Source organism: Mustelus asterias, unplaced genomic scaffold (genome assembly GCF_964213995.1).
Source record: "Mustelus asterias unplaced genomic scaffold, sMusAst1.hap1.1 HAP1_SCAFFOLD_77, whole genome shotgun sequence".
Taxonomy (NCBI): domain Eukaryota; kingdom Metazoa; phylum Chordata; class Chondrichthyes; order Carcharhiniformes; family Triakidae; genus Mustelus; species Mustelus asterias.
This window is the reverse complement of record NW_027590136.1, coordinates 39,829-66,586: the sequence shown is the minus strand read 5'-3', so window position 1 is coordinate 66,586 and position 26,758 is coordinate 39,829. Positions and strand designations below refer to the sequence as shown.

Genomic DNA, 26,758 nt, shown 5'->3' with positions numbered 1-26,758 from the left:
GTTGCAAACGATATTCTCTAACACTTTTCACAGCTACTGAAAGAAAAATACAAGTTACTGTTGGCTTGGTTTTTGCCTGTTCCAACAGTTTGGCAATTAGTGATCAGCACAGTATCACTCTATTGAAGAAAGATGTAACTGTGTTGGAAACAGTTTGGAGAAGGTTGAATCCCGGGAATGGGTGGGTTGTCTGACGGGGAAAGGTCCGGGACAGGCCAGGCTTTTATCCACTGGAGTTCAGAAGAGCGAGAGGCGACTTAATTAAAACCTTTAAGATCCTGAGGCGGGGGTGCGTCTGGACAGGGTGGATGTAGAGAGGACTTTTCCTCTCGTGTGAGAATCTAGAACTTGGGGGGAGGGGGGGTGGTCACTGTTTAAAAATAAGGGGGCGACCCCTTTCAGACGGAGATGAGGGAGAAATGTTTTCCCTCAGAGGGTACTGAGTCTCAGGAACTCACGGGCAGCACGGTGGCACAGTGGGTTAGCACTGCTGCCTCACAGCGCCAGGGACCCGGGTTCGATTCCCGGCTTGGGCCACTGTCTGTGTGGAGTTTGCACATTCTCCTCGTGTCTGCGTGGGTTTCCTCCGGTTTCCTCCCACAGTCCGAAAGATGTGTAGGTTAGGGTGGATTGGCCGTGCTAAATTGTCCCTTAGTGTCCAAAGATGTACAGGTTAGGGTGGATTGGCCATGCTAAATTGTCCCTTAGTGTCCAAAGATGTGTAGGTTGGGTGGATTGGCCATGCTAAATTGCCCCTTAGTGACCAAAGATGTGCAGGTTAGGGTGGATTGGCCATGCCAAATTGCCCCTTAGTGTCCAAAGATGTGCAGGTTGGGTGGATTGGCCGTGCTAAATTATCCCTTAGTATCCTAAGATGTGCAGGTTAGGCGGATTGGCCATGTTAAATATAATAGGGTGACCAGAACTGTGCACAATTCTGGTGACCCGATTATAGAAAGGATATTATTAAACTAGAAAGAGTTCAGAAAAGATTTACTAGGATGTTACCGGGACTTGATGGATTGAGTTGTAAGGAGAGGCTGGATAGACTGGGACTTTTTTCTCTGGAGCGTAGGAGGCTGAGGGGTGATCTTATAGAGGTCTATAAAATAATGAGGGGCACAGATCAGCTAGATAGTCAACATCTTTTCCCAAAGGTAGGGGAGTCTAAAACTAGAGGGCATAGGTTTAAGGTGAGAGATACAAAAGTGTCCAGGGGGGCAATGTTTTCACACAGAGGGTGGTGAGTGTCTGGAACAAGCTGCCAGAGGCAGTAGTAGAGGCGGGTACAATTTTGTCTTTTAAAAAGTCTTTAGACAGTTACATGGGTAAGGTAGAGGGATATGGGCCAAACGCGGGCAATTGGGATTAGCTTGGAGGTTTAAAACACAAAGGGCGGCATGGACAAGTTGGGCCGAAGGGCCTGTTTCCATGCTGTAAACCTCTATGACTCTAAAGCTCTTGGGGCTAAAGGGATCGCGGGATATGGGGGAAAGGGGGGGGGAAAATCAGGATATTGAATTGGATGATCAGAGTACATTGCCCCCCTACCCCTCCACGCCAAACAGCCGAGGGCTGTTGAGGTTCTGGTCCGGTGCCAGTCGGACCGCAGCAGGGGGGAGGGAACTGGGCGAGATACTACCCCTGCAAACCCTCCCCCCAAACTCTGGTGCCCACCAACCCATCCCCGTACCTCCCACCAGCTCCCCCGTCATCCCCATTCACTGAGCTTTCTGCGGGAGACCCCGGGGGTTTTCCTCGCCCTCTCCGGAGGCGGGCGAGTTGGGCGACGCTCCCTCTTCCCCCCCTTCCTCCTCGGTGTGGGAGAACCGGTGGCTCAGCATGTGGGAGAGCTGGACGAAGCCTCGGCCGCACAGCGGGCATCGGAAGGGGCGCTCGGGGGCGTGGACGTGCCGATGGGTCAGCAGGTGGGAGGACTGGGTGAAGCGGCGCCCGCAGTCCGGGCAGGGGTAGGGGCGCTCGCCCGTGTGGAGACGGCGGTGCGTCCGCAGGTGGGAGGAGCGGGTGAAACGCTTGCCGCAGTCCGGGCAGGCGAAGGGGCGTTCGCCCGTGTGGAGGCGCCGGTGACGCAGCAGGGTGGATGAGTCGGTGAAACCGTCACCGCACAGCGGGCAGACAAAGAGCCGCTGCCCGGCGTGCACTCTCTGGTGCCTCAGGCGGTTGGACGACTGGTTAAAACCCTTGCCGCAGACGGCGCACGGGTAGGGTCGCTCGCCCGTGTGGACCCGGCGGTGGGTCAGCAGGTGGGAGGCCCGGGTGAAACGCTTGCCGCACTCGGCGCAAGCGAAGGGTCGCGCCCCGCCGTGGCTGGGCCTGTGGGCCGCCAGCTCGGCGGCCAGCCTGAAGCCAGCCCCGCACTCCTCACAGCGGTGAGGCTCCTCGCCGCCCTGGCTGCACTGGTGACGCGCCAGGTTGGAGGGGCGGCTGAAGGCGCGCCCACAGGCCAGGCACTTGTGCCGGCGGCGCTCGTCGAGGGCCCCCACGCTCCCTCCGCCGGCCAAATCTGACGTCCGCCACAACTCCGTCTCCTCCTCCACCAGACCCTCGGGCGAGGCGCGGTCTGGGCTCCCTTTGCATCCAACGTCCGCCGTCTGCCAAGACTCCGTCTCCTCCCCCACCAGACCCTCGGGCGAGGCGCGTTTCGGACTCCCTTTGCATCCAACGTCCGCCGTCTGCCAAGACTCCGTCTCCTCCCCCACCAGACCCTCGGGCGAGGCGCGTTTCGGACTCCCTTTGCATCCAACGTCCGCCGTCTGCCAAGACTCCGTCTCCTCCCCCACCAGACCCTCGGGCGAGGCGCGTTTCGGACTCCCCATCATCGCTCCCTCGCCTCCCCGGAGCTCTGTGGGGACAAAATAAATAAAATTGATCGGTCGGAGGTTAGAACATAGAACAGTACAGCACAGAACAGGCCCTTCGGCCCACGATGTTGTGCCGCGCTTTATCTGAAACAAAGATCAAGCTATCCCACTCCCTATCATCCTGGTGTGCTCCATGTGCCTATCCAACAACCGCTTAAATATTCGTAAAGTGTCTGACTCCACTATCACTGCAGGCAGTCCATTCCACACCCCAACCACTCTCTGCGTAAAGAACCTACCTCTGATATCCTTCCTGTATCTCCCACCACGAACCCTATAGTTATGCCCCCTTGTAATAGCTCCATCCACCCGAGGAAATAGTCTTTGAACGTTCACTCTATCTATCCCCTTCATCATTTTATAAACCTCTATTAAGTCTCCCCTCAATCTCCTCCGCTCCAGAGAGAACAGCCCGAGCTCCCTCAACCTTTCCTCATAAGACCTACCCTTGGAAGACCTTACTTGGACCTTACTTGGAATATTAATGACCCTTGGAATGAAGAGTTTGTCCTATGAGGAATGCTCGAGGATTCTGAGTCATAGAGGTTTACAGCATGGAAACAGGCCCTTCGGCCCAACTTGTCCATGCCACCCTATTTTTTTTAAACTCCTAAGCTAGTCCCAATTGCCCGCATTTGGCCCATATTCCTCTATACCCATCGTACCCATGTAACTATCTAAACACTTTTTAAAAGGCAAAATTGTACCCGCCTCTACTACTGCCTCTGGCAGCTTGTTCCAGACACTCACCACCCTCTGTGTGAAAAAATTGCCCCTCTGGACACTTTTATATCGCTCCCCTCTCACCTTAAACCTCTGCCCTCTAGTTTTAGACTCCCCTACCTTTGGGAAAAGATATTGACTATCTAGCTGATCTGTGCCCCTCATTATTTTATAGACCTCTATAAGATCACCCCTCAGCCTCCTACGCTCCAGAGAAAAAAGTCCCAGTCTATCCAGAATTGGTACTGGGAAAGGAACCAGGCCAAGTGTTAGATTTGGTTGTGGGAGAGCAATTTGGAGATAGTGACCACAATTCGGTGTCTTTTGTAATTGCAATGGAGAGGGCTAGGGCCGTACGGCAGGGCAAGGTTTACAATTGGGGGAGGGGTAATTATGATGCGATTAGGCAAGAATTAGGGGGCATAAGTTGGGAACAGAAACTGTCAGAGAAAGGAACTAATGAAAAGTGGAACTTTTTCAAGGAACAAATACTGGATGTCCTTGATAGGTATGTTCCTGTCAGGCAGGGAGGAAATGGCCGAGTGAGGGAACCATGGTTCACAAAAGAGGTGGAATGTCTTGTGAAAAGGAAGAGGGAAGCTTATGTAGGGATGAGGAAACAAGGTTCAGATGGCTCGATTGAGGGTTACAAGTTAGCAAGGAATGAGCTGAAAAAGGGGCTTAGGAGAGCTAGGAGGGGACATGAGAAGTCCTTGGCGGGTCGGATCAAGGAAAACCCCAAGGCTTTTTACTCTTATGTGAGGAATAAAAGAATGACCAGGGTGAGGTTAGGGCCGGTCAAGGACAGTAGTGGGAACTTGTGTATGGAGTCAGTAGAGATAGGCGAGGTGATGAATGAATACTTTTCTTCAGTGTTCACCAAGGAGAGGGGCCATGTTTTTGAGGAAGAGAAGGTGTTACAGGCTAATAGGCTGGAGGAAATAGATGTTCGGAGGGAGGATGTCTTGGCAGTTTTGAATAAACTGAAGGTCGATAAGTCCCCTGGGCCTGATGAAATGTATCCTAGGATTCTGTGGGAGGCAAGGGATGAGATTGCAGAGCCTTTGGCGTTGATCTTTGGGTCCTCGCTGTCCACGGGGATGGTGCCAGAGGACTGGAGAATGGCGAATGTTGTTCCTCTGTTTAAGAAAGGGAATAGAAATGACCCTGGTAATTATAGACCGGTTAGTCTTACTTCGGTGGTTGGTAAGTTGATGGAAAGGGTCCTTAGGGATGGGATTTACGACCATTTAGAAAGATGCGGATTAATCCGAGATAGTCAGCACGGATTCGTGAAGGGCAAGTCGTGCCTCACAAATTTGATAGAATTTTTTGAGGAGGTAACTAAGTGTGTTGATGAAGGTAGGGCAGTTGATGTCATATACATGGATTTTAGTAAGGCGTTTGATAAGGTCCCCCATGGTCGGCTTATGATGAAAGTGAGGAGGTGTGGGATAGAGGGAAAGTTGGCCGATTGGATAGGTAACTGGCTGTCTGATCGAAGACAGAGGGTGGTGGTCGATGAAAAATTTTCGGATTGGAGCCAGGTTGCTAGCGGAGTGCCGCAGGGATCAGTGCTTGGTCCTCTGCTCTTTGTGATTTTTATTAATGACTTAGAGGAGGGGGCTGAAAGGTGGATCAGTAAATTTGCTGATGACACCAAGATTGGTGGAGTAGTGGATGAGGTGGAGGGCTGTTGTAGGCTGCAAAGAGACATAGATAGGATGCAAAGCTGGGCTGAAAAATGGCAGATGGAGTTTAACCCTGATAAATGTGAGGTGATTCATTTTGGTAGGACAAATTTAAATGTGGATTACAGGGTCAAAGGTAGGGTTCTGAAGACTGTGGAGGAACAGAGAGATCTTGGGGTCCATATCCACAGATCTCTAAAGGTTGCCAGTCAAGTGGATAGAGCTGTGAAGAAGGCCTATAGTGTGTTAGCTTTTATTAACAGGGGGTTGGAGTTTAAGAGCCGTGGGGTTATGCTGCAACTGTACAGGACCTTGGTGAGACCACATTTGGAATATTGTGTGCAGTTCTGGTCACCTCACTATAAGAAGGATGTGGAAGCGCTGGAAAGAGTGCAGAGATTTACCAGGATGCTGCCTGGTTTGGAGGGTAGGTCATATGAGGAAAGGTTGAGGGAGCGAGGGCTGTTCTCTCTGGAGCGGAGGAGGCTGAGGGGAGACTTAATAGAGGTGTATAAAATGATGAAGGGGATAGATAGAGTGAACGTTCAAAGACTATTTCCTCGGGTGGATGGAGCTATTACAAGGGGGCATAACTATAGGGTTCGTGGTGGGAGATACAGGACGGATATCAGAGGTAGGTTCTTTACGCAGAGAGTGGTTGGGGTGAGGAATGGACTGCCTGCAGTGATAGTAGAGTCAGACACTTTAGAAACATTTAAGCGGTTATTGGATAGGCACATGGAGCACACCAGGATGATAGGGAGTGGGATAGCTTGATCTTGGTTTCAGATAAAGCTCGGCACAACATCGTGGGCCGAAGGGCCTGTTCTGTGCTGTACTGTTCTATGTTCCATGTTCTATCCAGCATCTCCTTATAACTCAAACCGTCAAGTCCCGGTCTCTGGGTCTGGACTCGTTGGAGTTTAGAAGGATAAGGAGGGATCTTATTGAAACTAACAGGATACTCCGAGGCCTGGATAGAGTGGATGTGGAGAGGATGTTTCCACTAGTAGGAAAAACTAGAACCAGAGGCACAACCTCAGGCTAAAGGGGCGATCCTTTAAAACAGAGATGAGGAGGAATTTCTTCAGCCAGAGAGTGGGGAATGTGCGGAACTCTTTGCCGCAGGAGGCTGTGGAGGCCGGGTCATTGAGTGTCTTTAAGACAGAGATAGATAGGTTCTTGATTAATAAGGGGATCAGGGGTTATGGGGAAAAGGCAGGAGAATGGGGATGAGAAAAATATCAGCCGTGATTGAATGGCGGAGCAGACTCGATGGGCCGAGTGGCCTCATTCTGCTCCTATGTCTTATGGTCTGAATTCTGCTCGCCACACTACTGGAAGGATGTTGATGCAATGGAAAGGGTGCAGAAGACATTTACCAGGATGTTGCCTGGTTTGGAGGATATGGACTATGAAGAAAGGTTGAACAAACTTGGATTGTTTTCATTGGAGCGTCGGAGGATGAGGGGGGACCTGATAGAGGTTTACAAGATTATGACAGGCTTGGATAGAGTGGATGGTCAGAGTCTTTTCCCAGAACCTTATTCAGGCCTCACTTGGAATACAGTGTTCAATTCTGGTCGCCACACTACCAGAAGGATGTGGAGGCTTTGGAGAGGGTACGGAAAATATTCACCAGGATGTTGCCTGGTATGGAGGGCATTAGCTATGAGGAGAGTGACTTGCAGATAGTGAGGAACATGACTTGCAGATAGTGAGGAGCATTGTCAGAGGCTACAGAAGGATATAGATAGGCTGGAAATTTGGGCAAGGAAATGGCAGATGGAGTTCAATCCTGATAAATGCGAAGTGATGCATTTTGGTGGGAATAATGTAGGGAGGAGCTACACGATAAATGGAAGAACCATAAAGGTTGTAGAGACGCAGAGGGACCTGGGTGTGCAAGTCCACAGATCTTTGAAGGTGACGTCACAGGTGGAGAAGGTGGTGAAGAAGGCATATGGCATGCTTGCCTTTATAGGACGGGGCATAGAGTATAAAAGTTGGGGACTGATGTTGCAGATGTATAGAACATTGGTTCGGCCGCATTTGGAATACTGCATCCAGTTCTGGTCGCCACACTACCAGAAGGACGTGGAGGCTTTGGAGAGAGTGCAGAGGAGGTTTACCAGGATGTTGCCTGGTATGGAGGGGCTTGGTTATGAGGAGAGATTGGGGAAACTGGGGTTGTTCTCCTTGGAAAGACGGAGGATGAGGGGAGACTTAATAGAGGTGTATAAAATTATGAAAGGCATAGATAGGGTGAACGGTGGGAAGCTTTTCCCCGGGTCGGTGGTGACGTTCACGAGGGGTCATAGGTTCAAGGTGAAGGGGGGGGGGGTTTAACACAGATATCAGAAGGACATATTTTACACAGAGGGTCGTGGGGACCTGGAATGTGTTGCCGGGGAAGGTGGTGGAGGCGGACACACTGGGAACGTTTAAGACTTATCTAGACAGCTATATGAACGGAGTGGGAATGGAGGGATACAAAAGAGTGGTCTAGTTTGGACCAGGGAGCGGCGCGGGCTAATTGTTCTTTGTTTCTCGTTTCAAGGCTTCATTCTATGATCATCTTGCTGGTGCCAGTACAGAGCGAGACTGCGGATAGTTGGGAACCTGTCTCGGGGGCAGGGAATTCAGATGGTGTTCGTAAAGCAGAAGTGGAAATGAATAGGGTTGGGAAGCATTTTCCGATCAGGGCCAGTGTGATCTCCTGGACTCGTTTCGATCGCCTCAGGGGGTCGGAGAGGAATTTCCCAGATTTGTTTTTCCCCACATTGGCCCTGGGGTTTTCACTCTGGGTTTTCGCCTCTCTCTGGAGATCACATGGTCTGGAATGGGGGGGGTGGGGGTGAGTTAATAGGTTGTGATGAACACAGCATCGTAGCTGTGAGGGACAGCTCGGTGGATAGGATATTAGGATGTAGATAGGCTGGAAAATTGGGCGGGGATCCTGGATTCAGGATTCAATCCTGGACCGGGGAGCGGCGCGGGCTTGGAGGGCCGAAGGGCCTGTTCCTGTGCTGTATTGTTCTTTGTTCTTTGTACTCGGGGGCACAGGTTTAAGGTGCGAGGGGCAAGGTTTAAAGGAGATGTATGAGGCAGATTTTTTACACAGAGGGTGGTGGGTGCCTGGAACTCGCTGTCGGGGGAGGGAGTGGAAGCGGATACGATAGTGAGTTTTAAGGGGCATCTTGACAAATACATGAATAGGATGGGAATAGAGGGATCTGGTCCCCGGAAGGGTAGGGGGTTTTAGTTCAGTCGGGCAGCATGGTCGGTGCAGGCTTGGAGGGCCGAAGGGCCTGTTTCTGTGCTGTAATTTTCTTTGTTCTACTGCGGTGAGCTGCGGGAGCACAGAACACCAAGCTGCGCAACTCCACTCACCGTACATCGTCTGATCCCGATGGTTCGCAACCCCCTCCCTCCCCCCGCCCACTTTCCCCACACGTACGGCACCCCAGCACGCTCCCTCCTGCACCTATCCCCACACTTTCTCCACCCCCACAGGGAGAGCGCCTCATGAACCTGCCCCTGTCGAGGCTCGCCATCAACAGGGCCAGATGACGGGCGACTGGAGGGGGGAGGAAAAAAAGGGGATCATCCCAACAGACTCTCTGCCCCTCTAACCCCACCTACATTCGCTGCCGGGTGTCCCTGGGAGGAGAGGAAGCGTGTGGAGTCCGAGGGCACCGTCGAGGTCTTCCGTGCCCACGGGGCACTGGGGTATGTTATCAACGCCTTTAGACCATAAGCCCATAAGATATAGGAGCAGAATTAGGCCATTCGGCCCATCGAGTCTGCTCCACCATTCAATCATGGCTGATATTTTTGTCATCCCCATTCTCCTGCCTTTTCCCCATAACCCCTGATCCCCTTATTAATCAAGAACCTATCTATCTCTGTCTTAAAGACACTCAATGACCCGGCCTCCACAGCCTTCTGCGGCAAAGAGTTCCCCACTCACTGGCTGAAGAAATTCCTCCTCATCTCTGTTTTAAAGGATCGTCCCTTTAGCCTGAGGTTGTGCCTCTGGTTCTAGTTTTTCCTACTAGTGGAAACATCCTCTCCACGTCCACTCTATCCAGGCCTCGCAGTATCCTGTAAGTTTCAATAAGATCCCCCCTCATCCTTCTAAACTCCAACGGGTACAGACCCAGAGTCCTCAACCGTTCCTCATACGACAAGCTCTTCATTCCAGGGATCATTCTTGTGAACCTCCTCTGGACCCTTTCCAAGGCCAGCACATCCTTCCTTAGATACGGGGCCCAAAACCATATTCAACCACATTGTTAGTTTGATGTTTTCAATTTCCTTTCTGCTTTGGTTTTTCTCTCAGGAGCTACTCCTTTTTCACAGTTTTTTTTTAACTGGTCGGTGCAACATCGTGGGCCGAAGGGCCTGTTCTGCGCTGTAATGTTCTATGTTCTATTTGGCCCTCATATTATTGGATGGGGCAAAAAGATTGACTACCTTCCCAGGCTATCCATTGCAGATTCCCACCTCTCTCCGAGCACCATTTTCTTTCTCAAATCCCCTCTGAATCTCCTGCCTCTTAGTGTCCAAAGATGTGCAGGTTAGGTGGATTGGCCGTGCTAAATTGTCCCTTAGTGTCCAAAGATGTGCAGGTTAGGGTGGATTGGCCGTGCTAAATTGTCCCTTAGTGTCCAGAGATGTGCAGGTTAGGGTGGACAGGCCGTGCTAAATTGTCCCTTAGTGTCCCAAAGATGATTAGGTTAGGTGGATTGGCCATGCTAAATTGCCCCTTAGTGTCCAAAGATGTGTAGGTTAGGGTGGATTGGCCATGCTAAATTGCCCCTTAGTGTCCAAAGATGTGCAGGTTAGATGGATTGGCCATGCTAAATTGTCCCTTAGTGTCTAAAGATGTGCAGGTTAGGGTGGATTGGCCGTGCTAAATTGCCCCTTAGTATCCAAAGATGTGTAGGTTAGGGTGGATTGGCCATGCTGAATTGTCCCTGAGTGTCCAAAGATGCAGGTTGGGGTGGATTGGCCATGCTAAATTGTCCCTTAGTGTCCAAAGATGTGTAGGTTAGGGTGGATTGGCCATGCTAAATTGCCCCTTAGTGTCCAAAGATGTGCAGGTTAGATGGATTGGCCATGCTAAATTGTCCCTTAGTGTCCAAAGATGTAGAGGTTAGGTGGATTGGCCATGCTAAATTGTCCCTTAGTGTCCAAAGATGTGCAGGTTAGGTGAATTGGCCATGCTAAATTGTCCCTTAGTGTCCAAAGATGTGCAGGTTAGGGTGGATTGGCCGTGCTAAATTATCCCTTAGTGTCCAAAGATGTGCAGGTTAGGGTGGATTGGCCGTGCTAAATTGCCCCTTAGTGTCCAAAGATGTGCAGGTTAGGGTGGATTGGCCGTGCTAAATTGTCCCTTAGTGTCCAAAGATGTGCAGGTTAGGGTGGATTGGCCGTGCTAAATTGTCCCTTAGTGTCCAAAGATGTGCAGGTTAGGGTGGATTGGCCGTGCTAAATTGTCCCTTAGTGTCCAAAGATGTGCAGGTTAGGGTGGATTGGCCATGCTAAATTGCCCCTTAATGTCCAAAGATGTGCAGGTTAGGGTGGATTGGCCGTGCTAAATTGTCCCTTAGTGTCCAAAGATGTGCAGGTTAGGGTGGATTGGCCGTGCTAAATTGTCCCTTAGTGTCCAAAGATGTGCAGGTTAGGGTGGATTGGCCATGCTAAATTGCCCCTTAGTATCCAAAGATGTGCAGGTTAGGGTGGATTGGCCGTGCTAAATTGCCCCTTAGTGTCCAAAGATGTGCAGGTTAGGGTGGATTGGCCATGCTAAATTGTCCCTTAGTGTCCAAAGATGTGCAGGTTAGGGTGGATTGGCCGTGCTAAATTGTCCCTTAGTGTCCAAAGATGTGCAGGTTAGGTGGATTGGCCATGCTGAATTGTCCCTTAGTGTCCAAAGATGTGCAGGTTAGGTGGATTGGCCATGCTGAATTGTCCCTTAGTGTCCAAAGATGTGCAGGTTAGGTGGATTGGCCGTGCTAAATTGTCCCTTAGTGTCCAAAGATGTGCAGGTTAGGGTGGATTGGCCATGCTAAATTGCCCCTTAGTGTCCAAAGATGTGCGGATTAGGTGGATTGGCCATGCTAAATTGTCCCTTAGTGTCCCAAAGATGTGCAGGTTAGGGTGGATTGGCCATGCTAAATTGCCCCTTAGTGTCCAAAGATGTGCGGATTAGGTGGATTGGCCATGCTAAATTGTCCCTTAGTGTCCAAAGATGTGCAGGTTAGGGTGGATTGGCCGTGCTAAATTGCCCCTTAGTATCCAAAGATGTGTAGGTTAGGGTGGATTGGCCATGCTGAATTGTCCCTGAGTGTCCAAGATGCAGGTTGGGGTGGATTGGCCATGCTAAATTGCCCCTTAGTGTCCAAAGATGTGCAGGTTAGATGGATTGGCCATGCTAAATTGTCCCTTACTGTCCAAAGATGTAGAGGTTAGGTGGATTGGCCATGCTAAATTGTCCCTTAGTGTCCAAAGATGTGCAGGTTAGGTGGATTGGCCATGCTAAATTGTCCCTTAGTGTCCAAAGATGTGCAGGTTAGGGTGGATTGGCCGTGCTAAATTATCCCTTAGTGTCCAAAGATGTGCAGGTTAGGGTGGATTGGCCGTGCTAAATTGTCCCTTAGTGTCCAAAGATGTGCAGGTTAGGGTGGATTGGCCATGCTAAATTGTCCCTCAGTGTCCAAAGATGTGCAGGTTAGGGTGGATTGGCCGTGCTAAATTGTCCCTTAGTGTCCAAAGATGTGCAGGTTAGGGTGGATTGGCCATGCTAAATTGCCCCTTAGTGTCCAAAGATGTGCAGGTTAGGGTGGATTGGCCGTGCTAAATTGCCCCTTAGTGTCCAAAGATGTGCAGGTTAGGGTGGATTGGTAATGCTAAATTGTCCCTTAGTGTCCAAAGATGTGCAGGTTAGGTGGATTGGCCATGCTAAATTGTCCCTTAGTGTCCAAAGATGTGCAGGTTAGCGTGGATTGGCCGTGCTAAATTATCCCTTCGTGTCCAAAGATGTGCAGGTTAGGGTGGATTGGCCGTGCTAAATTGAACCTTAGTGTCCAAAGATGTGCAGGTTAGGGTGGATTGGCCGTGCTAAATTGTCCCTTAGTGTCCAAAGATGTGCAGGTTAGGGTGGATTGGCCGTGCTAAATTGTCCCTTAGTGTCCAAAGATGTGCAGGTTAGGGTGGATTGGCCATGCTAAATTGCCCCTTAGTGTCCAAAGATGTGCAGGTTAGGGTGGATTGGCCGTGCTAAATTGCCCCTTAGTGTCCAAAGATGTGCAGGTTAGGGTGGATTGGCCATGCTAAATTGCCCCTTAGTGTCCAAAGATGTGCAGGTTAGGGTGGATTGGCCGTGCTAAATTGCCCCTTAGTGTCCAAAGATGTGCAGGTTAGGTGGATTGGCCATGCTGAATTGTCCCTTAGTGTCCAAAGATGTGCAGGTTAGGGTGGATTGGCCATGCTAAATTGCCCCTTAGTGTCCAAAGATGTGCAGGTTAGGGTGGATTGGCCGTGCTAAATTGCCCCTTAGTGTCCAAAGATGTGCAGGTTAGGGTGGATTGGCCATGCTAAATTGCCCCTTAGTGTCCAAAGATGTGCAGGTTAGGGTGGATTGGCCGTGCTAAATTGCCCCTTAGTGTCCAAAGATGTGCAGGTTAGGTGGATTGGCCATGCTGAATTGTCCCTTAGTGTCCAAAGATGTGCAGGTTAGGTGGATTGGCCGTGCTAAATTGTCCCTTAGTGTCCAAAGATGTGCAGGTTAGGGTGGATTGGCCGTGCTAAATTGTCCCTTAGTGTCCAAAGATGTGCGGGTTAGGGTGGATTGGCCATGCTAAATTGTCCCTTAGTGTCCAAAGATGTGCGGATTAGGTGGATTGGTCATGCTAAATTGTCCCTTAGTGTCCCAAAGATGTGCAGGTTAGGGTGGATTGACCATGCTAAATTGCCCCTTAGTGTCCAAAGATGTGCGGATTAGGTGGATTGGCCATGCTAAATTGTCACTTAGTGTCCAAAGATGTGTACGTTAGGGTGGATTGGCCGTGCTAAATTGCCCCTTAGTATCCAAAGATGTGTAGGTTAGGGTGGATTGGCCGTGCTGAATTGTCCCTGAGTGTCCAAAGATGCAGGTTGGGGTGGATTGGCCATGCTAAATTGTCCCTTAGTGTCCAAAGATGTGCAGGTTAGGGTGGATTGGCCATGCTAAATTGTCCCTTAGTGTCCAAAGATGTGCGGATTAGGTGGATTGGCCATGCTAAATTGTCCCTTAGTGTCCAAAGATGTGCAGGTTAGGGTGGATTGGCCATGCTAAATTGTCCCTTAGTGTCCAAAGATGTGTAGGTTAGGGTGGATTGGCCATGCTAAATTGTCCCTTAGTGTCCAAAGATGTGCAGGTTAGGGTGGATTGGCCGTGCTAAATTGCCCCTTAGTATCCAAAGATGTGTAGGTTAGGGTGGATTGGCCATGCTGAATTGTCCCTGAGTGTCCAAAGATGCAGGTTGGGGTGGATTGGCCATGCTAAATTGTCCCTTAGTGTCCAAAGATGTGCAGGTTAGGGTGGATTGGCCATGCTAAATTGTCCCTTAGTGTCCAAAGATGTGTAGGTTAGGGTGGATTGGCCATGCTAAATTGTCCCTTCGTGTCCAAAGATGTGCAGGTTAGGTGAACTGGCCGTGCTAAATTGCCCCCTATTTTCAGGGGGATTAGTTAGTGTAAATGAATGGAATTCTGTAAAGTTAAAGTAAAGTTTATTTAATCGTCACAAGTCGGCTTACATTAACACTGCACTGAAGTTACTGTGAAATTCCCCTAGTCGCCCACACTCCGGCGCCTGTTCAGGTTACACTGAGGGAGAATTTAGCACGGCCCAATGCACCCTAACCAGCACATCTTTCAGACTGTGGGAGGGAACCGGAGCACCTGAAGGAAACCCACGCAGACACGGGGAGAATGTGCAGACTCCACACACTGACCCAAGCAGTAACTGGCAGAACCCTTAAGAGTATTGATAGGCAGAGGGATCTGGGTGTACAGGTACACAGGTCACTGAAAGTGGCAACGCAGGTGGAGAAGGTAGTCAAGAAGGCATACGGCATGCTTGCCTTCATCGGCCAGGGTATTGAGTTTAAAAATTGGCAAGTCATGTTGCAGCTTTATAGAACCTTAGTTAGGCTGGACTTGGAATCAAGTGTCCAATTCTGGTCGCCACACTGCCAGAAGGATGTGGAGGCTTTGGAGAGGGTACAGAGAAGATTTACCAGGATGTTGCCTGGTATGGAAGGCATCAGCTATGAGGAGAGGTTGGAGAAACTCGGTTTGTTCTCACTGGAGCGACGGAGGTTGAGGGGCGACCTGATAGAAGTCTACAAGATTATGAGAGGCATGGACAGAGTGGATAGTCAGAAGCTTTTTCCCAGGGTGGAAGAGTCAATTACTCGGGGGGAACAGGTTTAAGGTGCGAGGGGCAAGGTTTAAAGGAGATGTACGAGGCAGATTTTTTACACAGAGGGTGGTGGGTGCCTGGAACTCGCTGCCGGGGTAGTGGAAGCAGATACGGTAGTGAGTTTTAAGGGGCGTCTTGACAAATACGTGAATAGGATGGGAATAGAGGGATATCATAGAAATCATAGAAACCCTACAGTACAGAAAGAGGCCATTCGGCCCATCAAGTCTGCACCGACCACAATCCCACCCAGACCCTACCCCCATATCCACCCACTAATCCCTCTAACCTCCACATCCCAGGACACTAAGGGGCAATTTTATCATGGCCAATCAACCTAACCTGCACATCTTTGGACTGTGGGAGGAAACCGGAGCACCCGGAGGAAACCCACGCAGACACGAGGAGAATGTGCAAACTCCACACAGACAGTGACCCGAGCCGGGAATCGAACCCAGGTCCCTGGAGCTGTGAAGCAGCAGTGCTAACCACTGTGCCACCGTGGCGCCCCGGGGATATCGGGGATATGGTCCCCGGAAGGGTAGGGGGATTTAGTTCAGTCGGGCAGCATGGTCGGTGCAGGCTTGGAGGGGCCGAAGGGCCTGTTCCTGTGCTGTAATTTTCTTTGTTCTTTGTCCAAGCCGGGAATCGAACCCGGGTCTCTGGCGCTGTGAAGCAGCAGTGCTACCCATGGGGATAGGGGCTGGGTGGGGTTGTGGTCGGTGTTGACTCGATGGGCCGAATGGCCTCCTTCTGCACTGTCGGATTCTATGATTCTAAGAACCTATCTATCTCTGTCTTAAATACACTCAATGACGTGGAGAGGGAGGCTCGGAGAGAGAGAGGGGCAGGGAGAGAGAGGGAGAGAGAGAAGGGCTGGGAGAGAGAGAAGGGCTGGGAGAGAGAGAGAGAGGCAGAGAGGGGGAGAGAGAGGCTGGTAGAGAGAGAGAGAGAGAAAGAAAGGCGGAGAGGGAGGCAGGGGCAGAGAGAGAGAGAGAGAGAAAGGGGCAGGGGCAGAGAGAGAGAGAGAGAGAGAGAAAGGGAGGCAGGGGCAGAGAGAGAGAGAGAGAGGGGCAGGGGCAGAGAGAGAGAGAGAGGCAGGGAGAGAGAAAGAGAGACAGGGAGGAAGAGAGAGAGAGAGAGAGACAGGGAGGGAGAGAGAGGGAGGCAGGGGCAGAGAGAGAGAGGGAGGCAGGGCAGAGAGAGAGAGAGAAAGGGGCAGGGGCAGAGAGAGAGAGAGAGTGGCCAGGAATGTTTAGATAAAGTCCCTTCTCGCTCTTCTAAACTCCCACGGATACAAGCCTGGCCTGTCCCGACCCTTTCTTGAGAAACGATATACTGGGACTGGAGGGGGTGCAGAGGAGATTCGCCAGGTTGATTCCGGAGTTGAGAGGGTTGCTTTATTTGAAGTTGAACTCAAACAGTGCTGAGACAGAGAACAGGAATGAGATAGAGAATCTGGTGAACTGGTGCAGCAACAATAATCTCTCCCTCAATGTCAATAAAACAAAGGAGATTGTCATCGACTTCAGGAAGCGTAAAGGAGAACATGCTCCTGTCTACATCAACGGGGATGAAGTAGAAAGGGTCGAGAGCTTCACGTTTTTAGGTGTCTAGATCACCAACAACCTGTCCTGGTCCCCCCCATGCCGACACTATAGTTAAGAAAGCCCCACCAACGCCTCTACTTTCTCAGAAGACTAAGGAAATTTGGCATGTCAGCTACGACTCTCACCAACCTTTACAGATGCCCCATAGAAAGCATTATTTCTGGTTGTATCACAGCTTGGTCTGGGGCTCCTGCTCTGCCCAAGACCGCAAGGAACTACAAAAGGTCGTGAATGTAGCCCAATCCATCACGCAAACCAGCCTCCCATCCATTGACTCTGTCTACACTTCCTGCTGCCTCGGAAAAACAGCCAGCATGATTAAGGACCCCATGCACCCCGGACATTCTCTCTTCCACCTTCTTCTGTCGGGAAAAAGATACAAAAGTCTGAGGACACGGACCAACCGACTCGAGAACAGCTTCTTCCCTGCTGCTGTCAGGCTTATGAATGTACCTTCACATCTTTGGACACTAAGGGACAATTCAGCATGGCCAATCCACCTAACCTACACATCTTTGGACACTAAGGGGCAATTTAGCATGGCCAATCCACCGAACCTGCTCATCTTTGGACACTAAGGTACAATTTAGCATGGCCAATCCACCTAACCTACACATCTTTGGACACTAAGGGACAATTTAGCATGGCCAATCCACCTAACCTACACATCTTGGGACACTAAGGTACAATTTAGCATGGCCAATCCACCCTAACCTACACATCTTTGGACACTAAGGGACAATTTAGCATGGCCAATCCACCCTAACCTGCACATCTTTGGACACTAAGGGACAATTTAGCATGGCCAATCCACCTAACCTGCACATCTTTGGACAGTAAGGGACAATTTAGCATGGCCAATCCACCTAACCTGCACATCTTTGGTCACTAAGGGACAATTTAGCACGGCCAATCCACCTAACCTACACATCTTTGGACACTAAGGGGCAATTTAGCATGGCCAATCCACCGAACCTGCTCATCTTTGGACACTAAGGTACAATTTAGCATGGCCAATCCACCTAACCTACACATCTTTGGACACTAAGGGACAATTTAGCATGGCCAATCCACCTAACCTACACATCTTGGGACACTAAGGTACAATTTAGCATGGCCAATCCACCCTAACCTACACATCTTTGGACACTAAGGGACAATTTAGCATGGCCAATCCACCCTAACCTGCACATCTTTGGACACTAAGGGACAATTTAGCATGGCCAATCCACCTAACCTGCACATCTTTGGACAGTAAGGGACAATTTAGCATGGCCAATCCACCTAACCTACACACCTTTGGACACTAAGGGACAATTTAGCATGGCCAATCCACCTAACCTACACATCTTTGGACACTAAGGGGCAATTTAGCATGGCCAATCCACCCTAACCTGCACATCTTTGGACACTAAGGGGCAATTTAGCATGGCCAATCCACCTAACCTGCACATCTTTGGACAGTAAGGGACAATTTAGCATGGCCAATCCACCTAACCCACACATCTTTGGACACTAAGGGACAATTTAGCATGGCCAATCCACCTAACCTACACATCTTGGGACACTAAGGGACAATTTAGCACGGCCAATCCCCCCTAACCTGCACATCTTTGGACACTAAGGGACAATTAAGCATGGCCAATCCACCCTAACCTGCACATCTTTGGACACTAAGGGACAATTTAGCATGGCCAATCCACCTAACCTGCACATCTTTGGACACTAAGGGACAATTTAGCATGGCCAATCCACCCTAACCAGCACATCTTTGGACACTAAGGGGCAATTTAGCATGGCCAATCCACCCTAACCTGCACATCTTTGGACACTAAGGGGCAATTTAGCACGGCCAATCCACCCTAACCTACACATCTTTGGACACTAAGGGACAATTTAGCATGGCCAATCCACCCTAACCAGCACATCTTTGGACACTAAGGGACAATTTAGCATGGCCAATCCACCCTAACCTGCACATCTTTGGACACTAAGGGACAATTTAGCACGGCCAATCCACCCTAACCTACACATCTTTGGACACTAAGGGGCAATTTAGCACGGCCAATCCACCCTAACCTGCACATCTTTGGACACTAAGGGACAATTTAGCACGGCCAATCCACCCTAACCTACACATCTTTGGACACTAAGGGACAATTTAGCACGGCCAATCCACCCTAACCTACACATCTTTGGACACTAAGGGGCAATTTAGCACGGCCAATCCACCCTAACCTGCACATTTTTGGACTGTGGGAGGAAAGCGGAGCACCCGGAGGAGCCTCACGCAGGCGTGGGTCGGGGGTGGGACTCGCGCACATCCACGCGCACCCCCCAAGCCGGGGATCGAACCCGGGTCCCTGGCGCTGTGAGGCAGCAGCGCTAACCCACTGGGCCATCCTCGATTGGTAAGGGGGATCAAAGTTACAGGGGAAAAGGCGGGAGAATGGGTTGTGAAACATACCAGCCATGGATTGAATGGCAGAACAGACTCGATGGAACGAATGGCCTAATTCTGCACCTATATCGTCTGGGCAACGATCCGGCAAACGGAATGTAATATGGAAAGACGAGAAGACATTGGGAGCAGGAAAGTAGAGTTGAGGCCACGATAGTGAAACAGGCTGCATGGCCCAGATGGCAGATTCCTGCTCCTATCACTTATGATCTTATGACCCAGTCGCCTCTTATAAACGGTGGAACGAGTGATCTAGAGGCCCCAGGGGAACACGGGTTCAAATCGCACCAACGGCAGCTGATGGAATTTAAATTCATGTGACCGTGTGACACTCCATTCTGCACCCTCTCCTTGCCTTCTCCCCTGCGTACTCTATGAATGGTATGCTTTGTCTGTAAAGCGCCCAATAATACCCTTCACTGCATTCCCAATAAATGTGACAATAATAAGTCAAATCAAATAGTATTAAGTTGATCTTTCTCTCCACCCTAGCTATGACTGTAACACTACATTCTGTGCCCTCTCCTTCCTTCTCTATGAACGGTATGCTTTGTCTGTTTAGCACGCAAGAAACAATACTTTTCACTGCATACTAATGCATGTGACAATAATAAATCAAATCAATACAATAGAATAGAAACTTAAGAATCCCTCCAGTGCAGAAGGGGTGGCACAGTGGGTTAGCACGGCTGCCTCACAGCACCAGGGACCCGGGTTCAATTCCAGCCTCGGGTCACTGTCTGTGTGGAGACTGCATGTTCTCCCCGTGTCTGCGTGGGTTTCCTCCTACGTTCCGAATGACGTGCTGGTTAGGGTGCATTGGGCCGTGCTAGATTGTCCCTCAGTGTAACCCAAACAGGTGCCAGAATATGGCGACTAGGGGGTTTTCACAGTAACTTCATTGCAGTGTTAATGTAAGCCGACTTGTGACACCAATAAATAAACCTTTCAAACGAATCTGCATAATGATGACCATGTCAACCATCGTCGATCATTGTTTAAATAAAACTACCTGGTTCATTTTTGAATGGATCCGCCTTATGTCAAACTGATCTTTCTCTGCACCCTGGCTGTGACTGCCCCTTCATCAGGTGGACAGTTGGGTTCACAAACAGGGCATATATCGACACAAACTCAATTGCAAGAGAATCGAATAAAGAACAAAGAAAATTACAGCACAGGAACAGGCCCTTCGGCCCCTCCAAGCCTGCACCGACCATGCTGCCCCGACTGAGCTAAATCCCCCTACCCTTCCGGGGACCATATCCCTCTATTCCCATCCTATTCATGTATTTGTCAAGACGCCCCTTAAAAGTCACGACTATATCCGCTTCCACTCCCTCCCCCGGCAGCGAGTTCCAGGCACCCACCACCCTCTGTGTAAAAAATCTGCCTCATACATCTCCTTTAAACCTTGTCCCTCGCACCTTAAACCTGTGCCTCTAGTAATTGACTCTTCCACCCTGGGGAAAAAGCTTCTGACTATCCACTCTGTCCATGCCTCTCATAATCTTGTAGACTTCTATCAGGTCTCCCCTCAACCTCCGTCGTTCCAGTGAGAACAAACCAAGTTTCTCCAACCTCTCCTCATAGCTAATGCCCTCCATACCAGGCAACATCCTGGTAAATCTTTTCTATCCCCTCTCCAAAGCCTCCACATCCTTCTGGTAGTGGGGCGACCAGAATTGAACACTATATTCCAAGTGCGGCCTAACTAAGGTTCTATAAAGCTGCAACATGACTTGCCAATTTTTAAACTCAATGCCCCGGCCGATGAAGGCAAGCGTGCCGTATGCCTTCTTGACTACCTTCTCCACCTGCATTGCCATTTTCAGTGACCTGTGTACCTGTACACCCAGATCCCTCTGCCTATCAATACTCTTAAGCGTTCTGTCATTTACTGTATAGCATTGTAATGTTTATTATATATATAAATGATTTGGAGGAAAATGTAACTGGTTTGATTAGTAAGTTTGCGGACGACACAAAGTTTGGTGGATTTGCGGATAGCGATGAGGACCATCAGAGGATACAGCAGGATATAGATCAGTTGGAGACTTGGGCGGAGAGATGGCAGATGGAGTTTAATCTGGACAAATGTGAGGTTAACGTATTTTGGAAGGTCTAATACAGATAGGAAATATACAGTAAATGGCAGAACCCTGAAGAGTATTGATAGGCAGAGGGATACGATAGTGATTTTTAAGGGGCGTCTTGACAAATACATGAATAGGATGGGAATGGAGGCATCTGGTCCCCGGAAGGGTAGGGGGATTTAGTTCAGTCGGGGCAGCATGGTCGGTGCAGGCTTGGAGGGCCGAAAGGCCTGTTCCTGTGCTGGAATTCTCTTTGTTCTTTGTTCATCATTTCAGTGAAGAGTTGGGTTTACAAACAGGCTCCATTGCAAGATAAGGTTGGAATGCGAGTCTTTACAGGTATTTGAGTCTTTACAGGTGCAGACAATGTGAGTGGAGAGAGGGTTAAGCACAGGTTAAAGAGGTGCGAATTATCTTCAGCCAGGACAGTTAGTGAGATTTTGCAAGCCCAGGCAAGTGGTGAGTGTTACAGATCGTGTGACATGAACTCAAGATCCCGGTTGATTTGATTTGATTTATTGTTGTCACATGTATCAACATAGAGTGAAAAATATTGTTTCTTGCACGCTATACAGACAAAGCATACCGTTCATAGAGAAGGAAAGGAGAGGGTGCAGAATGTAGTGTTACAGTCATAGCTAGGGTGTAGAGAAAGATCAACTTAATGCAAGGTAGGTCCATTCAAAAGTCTGACAGCAGCAGGGAAGAAGCTGTTCTTGAGTCGGTCGGTACGTGACCTCAGACTTTTGTATCTTTTTCCCAACAGAAGAAGGTGGAAGAGAGAATGTCCGGGGTGCGTGGGGTCCTTAATTATGCTGGCTGCTTTGCCGAGGCAGTGGGAAGTGTAGACAGAGTCAATGGATGGGAGGCTGGTTTGCGTGATGGATTGGGCTACATTCACGACCTTTTGTAGTTCCTTGCGGTCTTGGGCAGAGCAGGAGCCCCAGACCAAGCTGTGATACAACCAGAAAGAATGCTTTCTATGGGGCATCTGTAAAAGTTGGTGAGAGTCGTGGCTGACATGCCAAATTTCCTTAGTCTCCTGAGAAAGTAGAGGCGTTGGTGGGGCTTTCTTAACTATAGTGTCGGCGTGGGGGGGACCAGGACAGGTTGTTGGTGATCTGGACACCTCAAAAGTTGAAGCTCTTGAGGCCGTCCTCATGTGTGTGGAACTTGGCTATCAGTTTCTGTTCGGTGATTCTGCGCTGTCGTGTGTCGTGAAGGCTGCCTTGGAGAACGCTTACCCGAAGATTGTGTCTATATATGCCCTGTTTGTGAAACCTACTTCTCCACTCACCTGATGAAGGGGCAGCGCTCCGAAAGCTCGTGCTACCAAATAAACCTGTTGGACTTTAACCTGGTGTTGTGAGACTTCTTACTGTGCCCCACCCCAGTCCAACGCCAGCATCTTCACATCGTAACTATGATTGTCACACTATATTCTGCACTCTCGCCTTCCCTTCTCCCCTATGTACTCTATTAACGGTATGCTTTTTCTGTATAGCGCGCAAGAAACAATACTGTATCCCAATGCATGTGACAAGGCTCTGGTCAGACCCCATTTGGAGTATTGTGAGCAGTTTTGGGCCCCGTATCTAAGGAAGGATGTGCTGGCCTTGGAAAGGGTCCAGAGGAGGTTCACAAGAATGATCCCTGGAATGAAGAGCTTGTCGTATGAGGAACGGGTTGAGGACTCTGGGTCTGTACTCGTTGGAGTTTAGAAGGATGAGGGGGGGATCTTATTGAAACTTACAGGATACTGCGAGGCCTGGATAGAGTGGACGTGGAGAGGATGTTTCCACTGGTGGGAAAAACTAGAACCAGAGGGCACAACCTCAGGCTAAAGGGACGATCCTTTAAAACAGAGATGAGGAGGAATTTCTTCAGCCAGAGAGTGGGGAATGTGTGGAACTCTTTGCCGCAGAAGGCTGTGGAGGCCGGGTCATTGAGTGTCTTTAAGACAGAGATAGATAGGTTCTTGATTAATAAGGGGATCGGGGGTTATGGGGAAAAGGCAGGAGAATGGGGATGGGAAAAATATCAGCCAGGATTGAATGGCGGAGCAGACTCGATGGGCCGAGTGGCCTCATTCCGTTACTGTGCCTTATGGTGACAACAATAAATCAAATCCTTCTCCCCTTTGTGCTCTACGAACGGTATGCTTTGTCTGTATAAAAATGCTAACTTACCCCTTAGTGTCCAAAGATGTGCAGGTTAGGTGGATTGGCCGTGCTAAATTGCCCCTTAGGGTCCAAAGATGTGCGGGTTAGGTGGATTGGCCGTGCTAAATTGCCCCTTAGTGTCAGGAGGGGTTTTCAGTGTAAATATTTGGGGTTACGGGAATCGGGCCTGGGTGGGATTGTGGTTGGTGCAGACTCGATGGGCCAAATGGCCTCCTTCTGTCCTGTAGGGATTCTATTGTTCTAAGAACCTGTCTATCTCTGTCTTAAAAGCACTCAATGACCTGGCCTCCTCACAGGCAAGTGTCCCTTTAAGTACGAGCCACCCTCCCCCACATCACACAAGTGTCCCTTTAAGTATGAACCGCCCTCTGCACAGCACGCAAGTGTCCCTTTAAGTATGAACCGCCCTCTGCACAGCACGCAAGTGTCCCTTTAAGTATGAACCGCCCTCTGCACAGCACGCAAGTGTCCCTTTAAGTATGAACCACCCTCTGCACAGCACGCAAATGTCCCTTTAAGTATGAACCGCCCTCCGCACAGCACGCAAGTGTCCCTTTAAGTATGAACCACCCTCTGCACAGCACGCAAATGTCCCTTTAAGTATGAACCGCCCTCTGCACAGCACGCAAGTGTCCCTTTAAGTATGAACCACCCTCTGCACAGCACGCAAATGTCCCTTTAAGTATGAACCGCCCTCCGCACAGCACGCAAGTGTCCCTTTAAGTATGAACCACCCTCTGCACAGCACGCAAATGTCCCTTTAAGTATGAACCGCCCTCTGCACAGCACGCAAGTGTCCCTTTAAGTATGAACCACCCTCTGCACAGCACGCAAATGTCCCTTTAAGTATGAACCGCCCTCCGCACAGCACGCAAGTGTCCCTTTAAGTATGAACCACCCTCTGCACAGCACGCAAATGTCCCTTTAAGTATGAACCGCCCTCTGCACAGCACGCAAGTGTCCCTTTAAGTATGAACCACCCTCTGCACAGCACGCAAATGTCCCTTTAAGTATGAACCGCCCTCCGCACAGCACGCAAGTGTCCCTTTAAGTATGAACCACCCTCTGCACAGCACGCAAATGTCCCTTTAAGTATGAACCGCCCTCCGCACAGCACGCAAATGTCCCTTTAAGTATGAACCACCCTCTGCACAGCACGCAAGTGTCCCTTTAAGTATGGACCACCCTCTGCACAGCACGCAAGTGTCCCTTTAAGTATGAACTGCCCTCCTCCCCCCCTCCCCACAGCATGCAAATGTCCCTTTAAGTTCGAAACGCCCTCCCCACAGCACGCAATGTCCCTTTAAGTACGAAACGCCCTCCCCACAGCACGCAACGTCCCTTTAAGTACGAAACGCCCTCCCCACAGCACGCAATGTCCCTTTAAGTACGAACCACCCTCCCCACAGCACGCAACGTCCCTTTAAGTACGAAACGCCCTCCCCACAGCACGCAACGTCCCTTTAAGTACGAACCGCCCTCCCCACAGCACGCAATGTCCCTTTAAGTACGAAACACCCTCCCCACAGCACGCAACGTCCCTTTAAGTACGAAACGCCCTCCCCACAGCACGCAATGTCCCTTTAAGAACGAACCGCCCTCCTGCTTCTGAATGAGAGCTGCTAAACAGAAGGGTTATCGCCCAGGATCTGAAATTATAACTAACACCCGTGCATTTAAAAATAAAATAAGGTCTCTTTTGGGTTTTACTCACAGACGTTGAAAAACTGCCGCTCCACTTGAAAGAAAATCTGCTGCAGGGATCAGAAAGTTTCCTCGACCGCGTCTCCTCCACCCCCCCCCCTCTGGATTTAATCAATGCCTGGCTTTTTCTTTCTTTAGTTTGGGTGGCAGAGGGTATTGTAAAGCGTCTGCACGGTGCATTTAAACAGGGAGGAGGACGGGGGGGGGGCGATAAAAGGGAAAGATCAGAACTCAGCCTCCAGCTCCAGGGCCCAGGCAGGGAACAATGAGAATCCAGGAGACCGGCTCCACCGAACTCACTGGAGGAGGGAAGTGAGTGGGGGAAGGGAGAGGAGCGAGGGGAGGGGAAGAGGCGGGGAGAGGAGTGGGGAAATCAGGAATGTCCCACCCTTATCTGCTGACCATTGGCCCAGCTAGTGTCTCCCAGTTTTCCATTGGCCCAACTGCTCAGGTCAATTTGATTGGATTTGCTTCACTATTGTCACCTGTATTAACATACAGTGAAAAGTATTGTTTCCTGCGCTGTACAGGGCATACTGTTCATAGAGAAGGAGAGGGTGCAGAATGTAGTGTTACAGTCATAGCTCAGATGTAGAGAAAGATCAACTTAATTCGATTATACAAGATTATGAAGGGTATAGATAGGGTGAACAGTGGGAAGCTTTTTCCCAGGTCGGAGGTGACGATCACGAGGGGTCACGGGCTCAAGCTGAGAGGGGCGAGGTATAACTCAGACATCAGAGGGACGTTTTTTACACAGAGGGTGGTGGGGGCCTGGAATGCGCTGCCAAGTAGGGTGGTGGAGGCAGGCACGCTGACATCGTTTAAGACTTACCTGGATAGTCACATGAGCAGCCTGGGAATGGAGGGATACAAACGATTGGTCTAGTTGGGCCAAGGAGCGGCACAGGCTTGGAGGGCCGAAGGGCCTGTTTCCTGTGCTGTACTGTTCTTTGTTCTTTGTTCTTTGATTGATTTGATTTATTATTGTCATATGTATGGGGATACAATGAAAAGTATTAAAGAACAAAGAACACAGAACAATACAGCACAGGGACAGGCCCTTCGGCCCTCCAAGCCCGCGCCGCTCCCCGGTCCAGGATTGAATCCTGAATCCAGGATCCCCGCCCAATTTTCCAGCCTATCTACATACCAATATCCTATCCACCGAGCTGTCCCTCACAGCTACGATGCTTTGTTCATCACAACCTATTAACTCACCCCCACCCCCCCATTCCAGACCATGTGATCTCCAGGGAGAGGCGAAAACCCAGAGTGAAAAACCCCAGGGCCAATGTGGGGAAAAAAAAATCTGGGAAATTCCTCTCCGACCCCCTGAGGCGATCGAAACGAGTCCAGGAGATCACACTGGCCCTGATCGGAAAATGCTTCCCAACCCTATTCATTTCCACTTCCACGAACACCATCTGAATTCCCTGCCCCCGAGACAGGTTCCCAACTATCCGCAGTCTCGCTCTGTACTGGCACCAGCAAGATGATCGTAGAATGAAGCCTTGAAACGAGAAACAAGGAACAATTAGCCCGCGCCGCTCCCTGGTCCAAACTAGACCACTCTTTTGTATCCCTCCATTCCCACTCCGTTCATATAGCTGTCTAGATAAGTCTTAAACTATTGTTTCTTAAGTGCAATACAAAGCATACCATTTGATGCGCGATATAACTCACGAGGCTTGAGATGTTCGAGGAAATAAAGGCTTTTATTGACTACTGCAATAGAGCTACCATATATAATACACGATCCCAGACTGAGGGGTCCCAGACAGAGCAGTGACCTTTATACCTCTCCCAGGAGGCGGAGCCCGACTGGGATGTACCACAATAACTATATTACAGGTAGAACAGCCCAACCCTAACCCCAACAGTAACATGTAGAACAACCCAACCCTAACCCCAACAGTAACATGTAGAACAG

General features: G+C 50.0%; 1 protein-coding gene across 1 annotated transcript; it reads right to left on the bottom strand.

Annotated features, from left to right (window-relative positions):
• Window positions 1-24: 24 nt before the first annotated feature.
• LOC144483712 (uncharacterized) lies at window positions 25-25,095 on the bottom strand. Its single transcript, XM_078202254.1, has 2 exons — window positions 24,836-25,095; window positions 25-2,863 (listed from the first exon to the last, which is right to left on the bottom strand). Exon 2 carries the CDS (start codon window positions 2,838-2,840, stop codon window positions 1,722-1,724), a length of 1,119 nt encoding a protein of 372 aa, XP_078058380.1. The 5' UTR covers window positions 2,841-2,863; window positions 24,836-25,095; the 3' UTR covers window positions 25-1,721.
• Between the last annotated feature and the right edge of the window lie 1,663 nt (window positions 25,096-26,758).

Bases quoted from the DNA above. Each gene is read 5' to 3' on its own strand.
- LOC144483712 (XM_078202254.1), bottom strand. From the start codon at position 2,840: ATGATGGGGAGTCCGAAACGCGCCTCGCCCGAGGGTCTGGTGGGGGAG.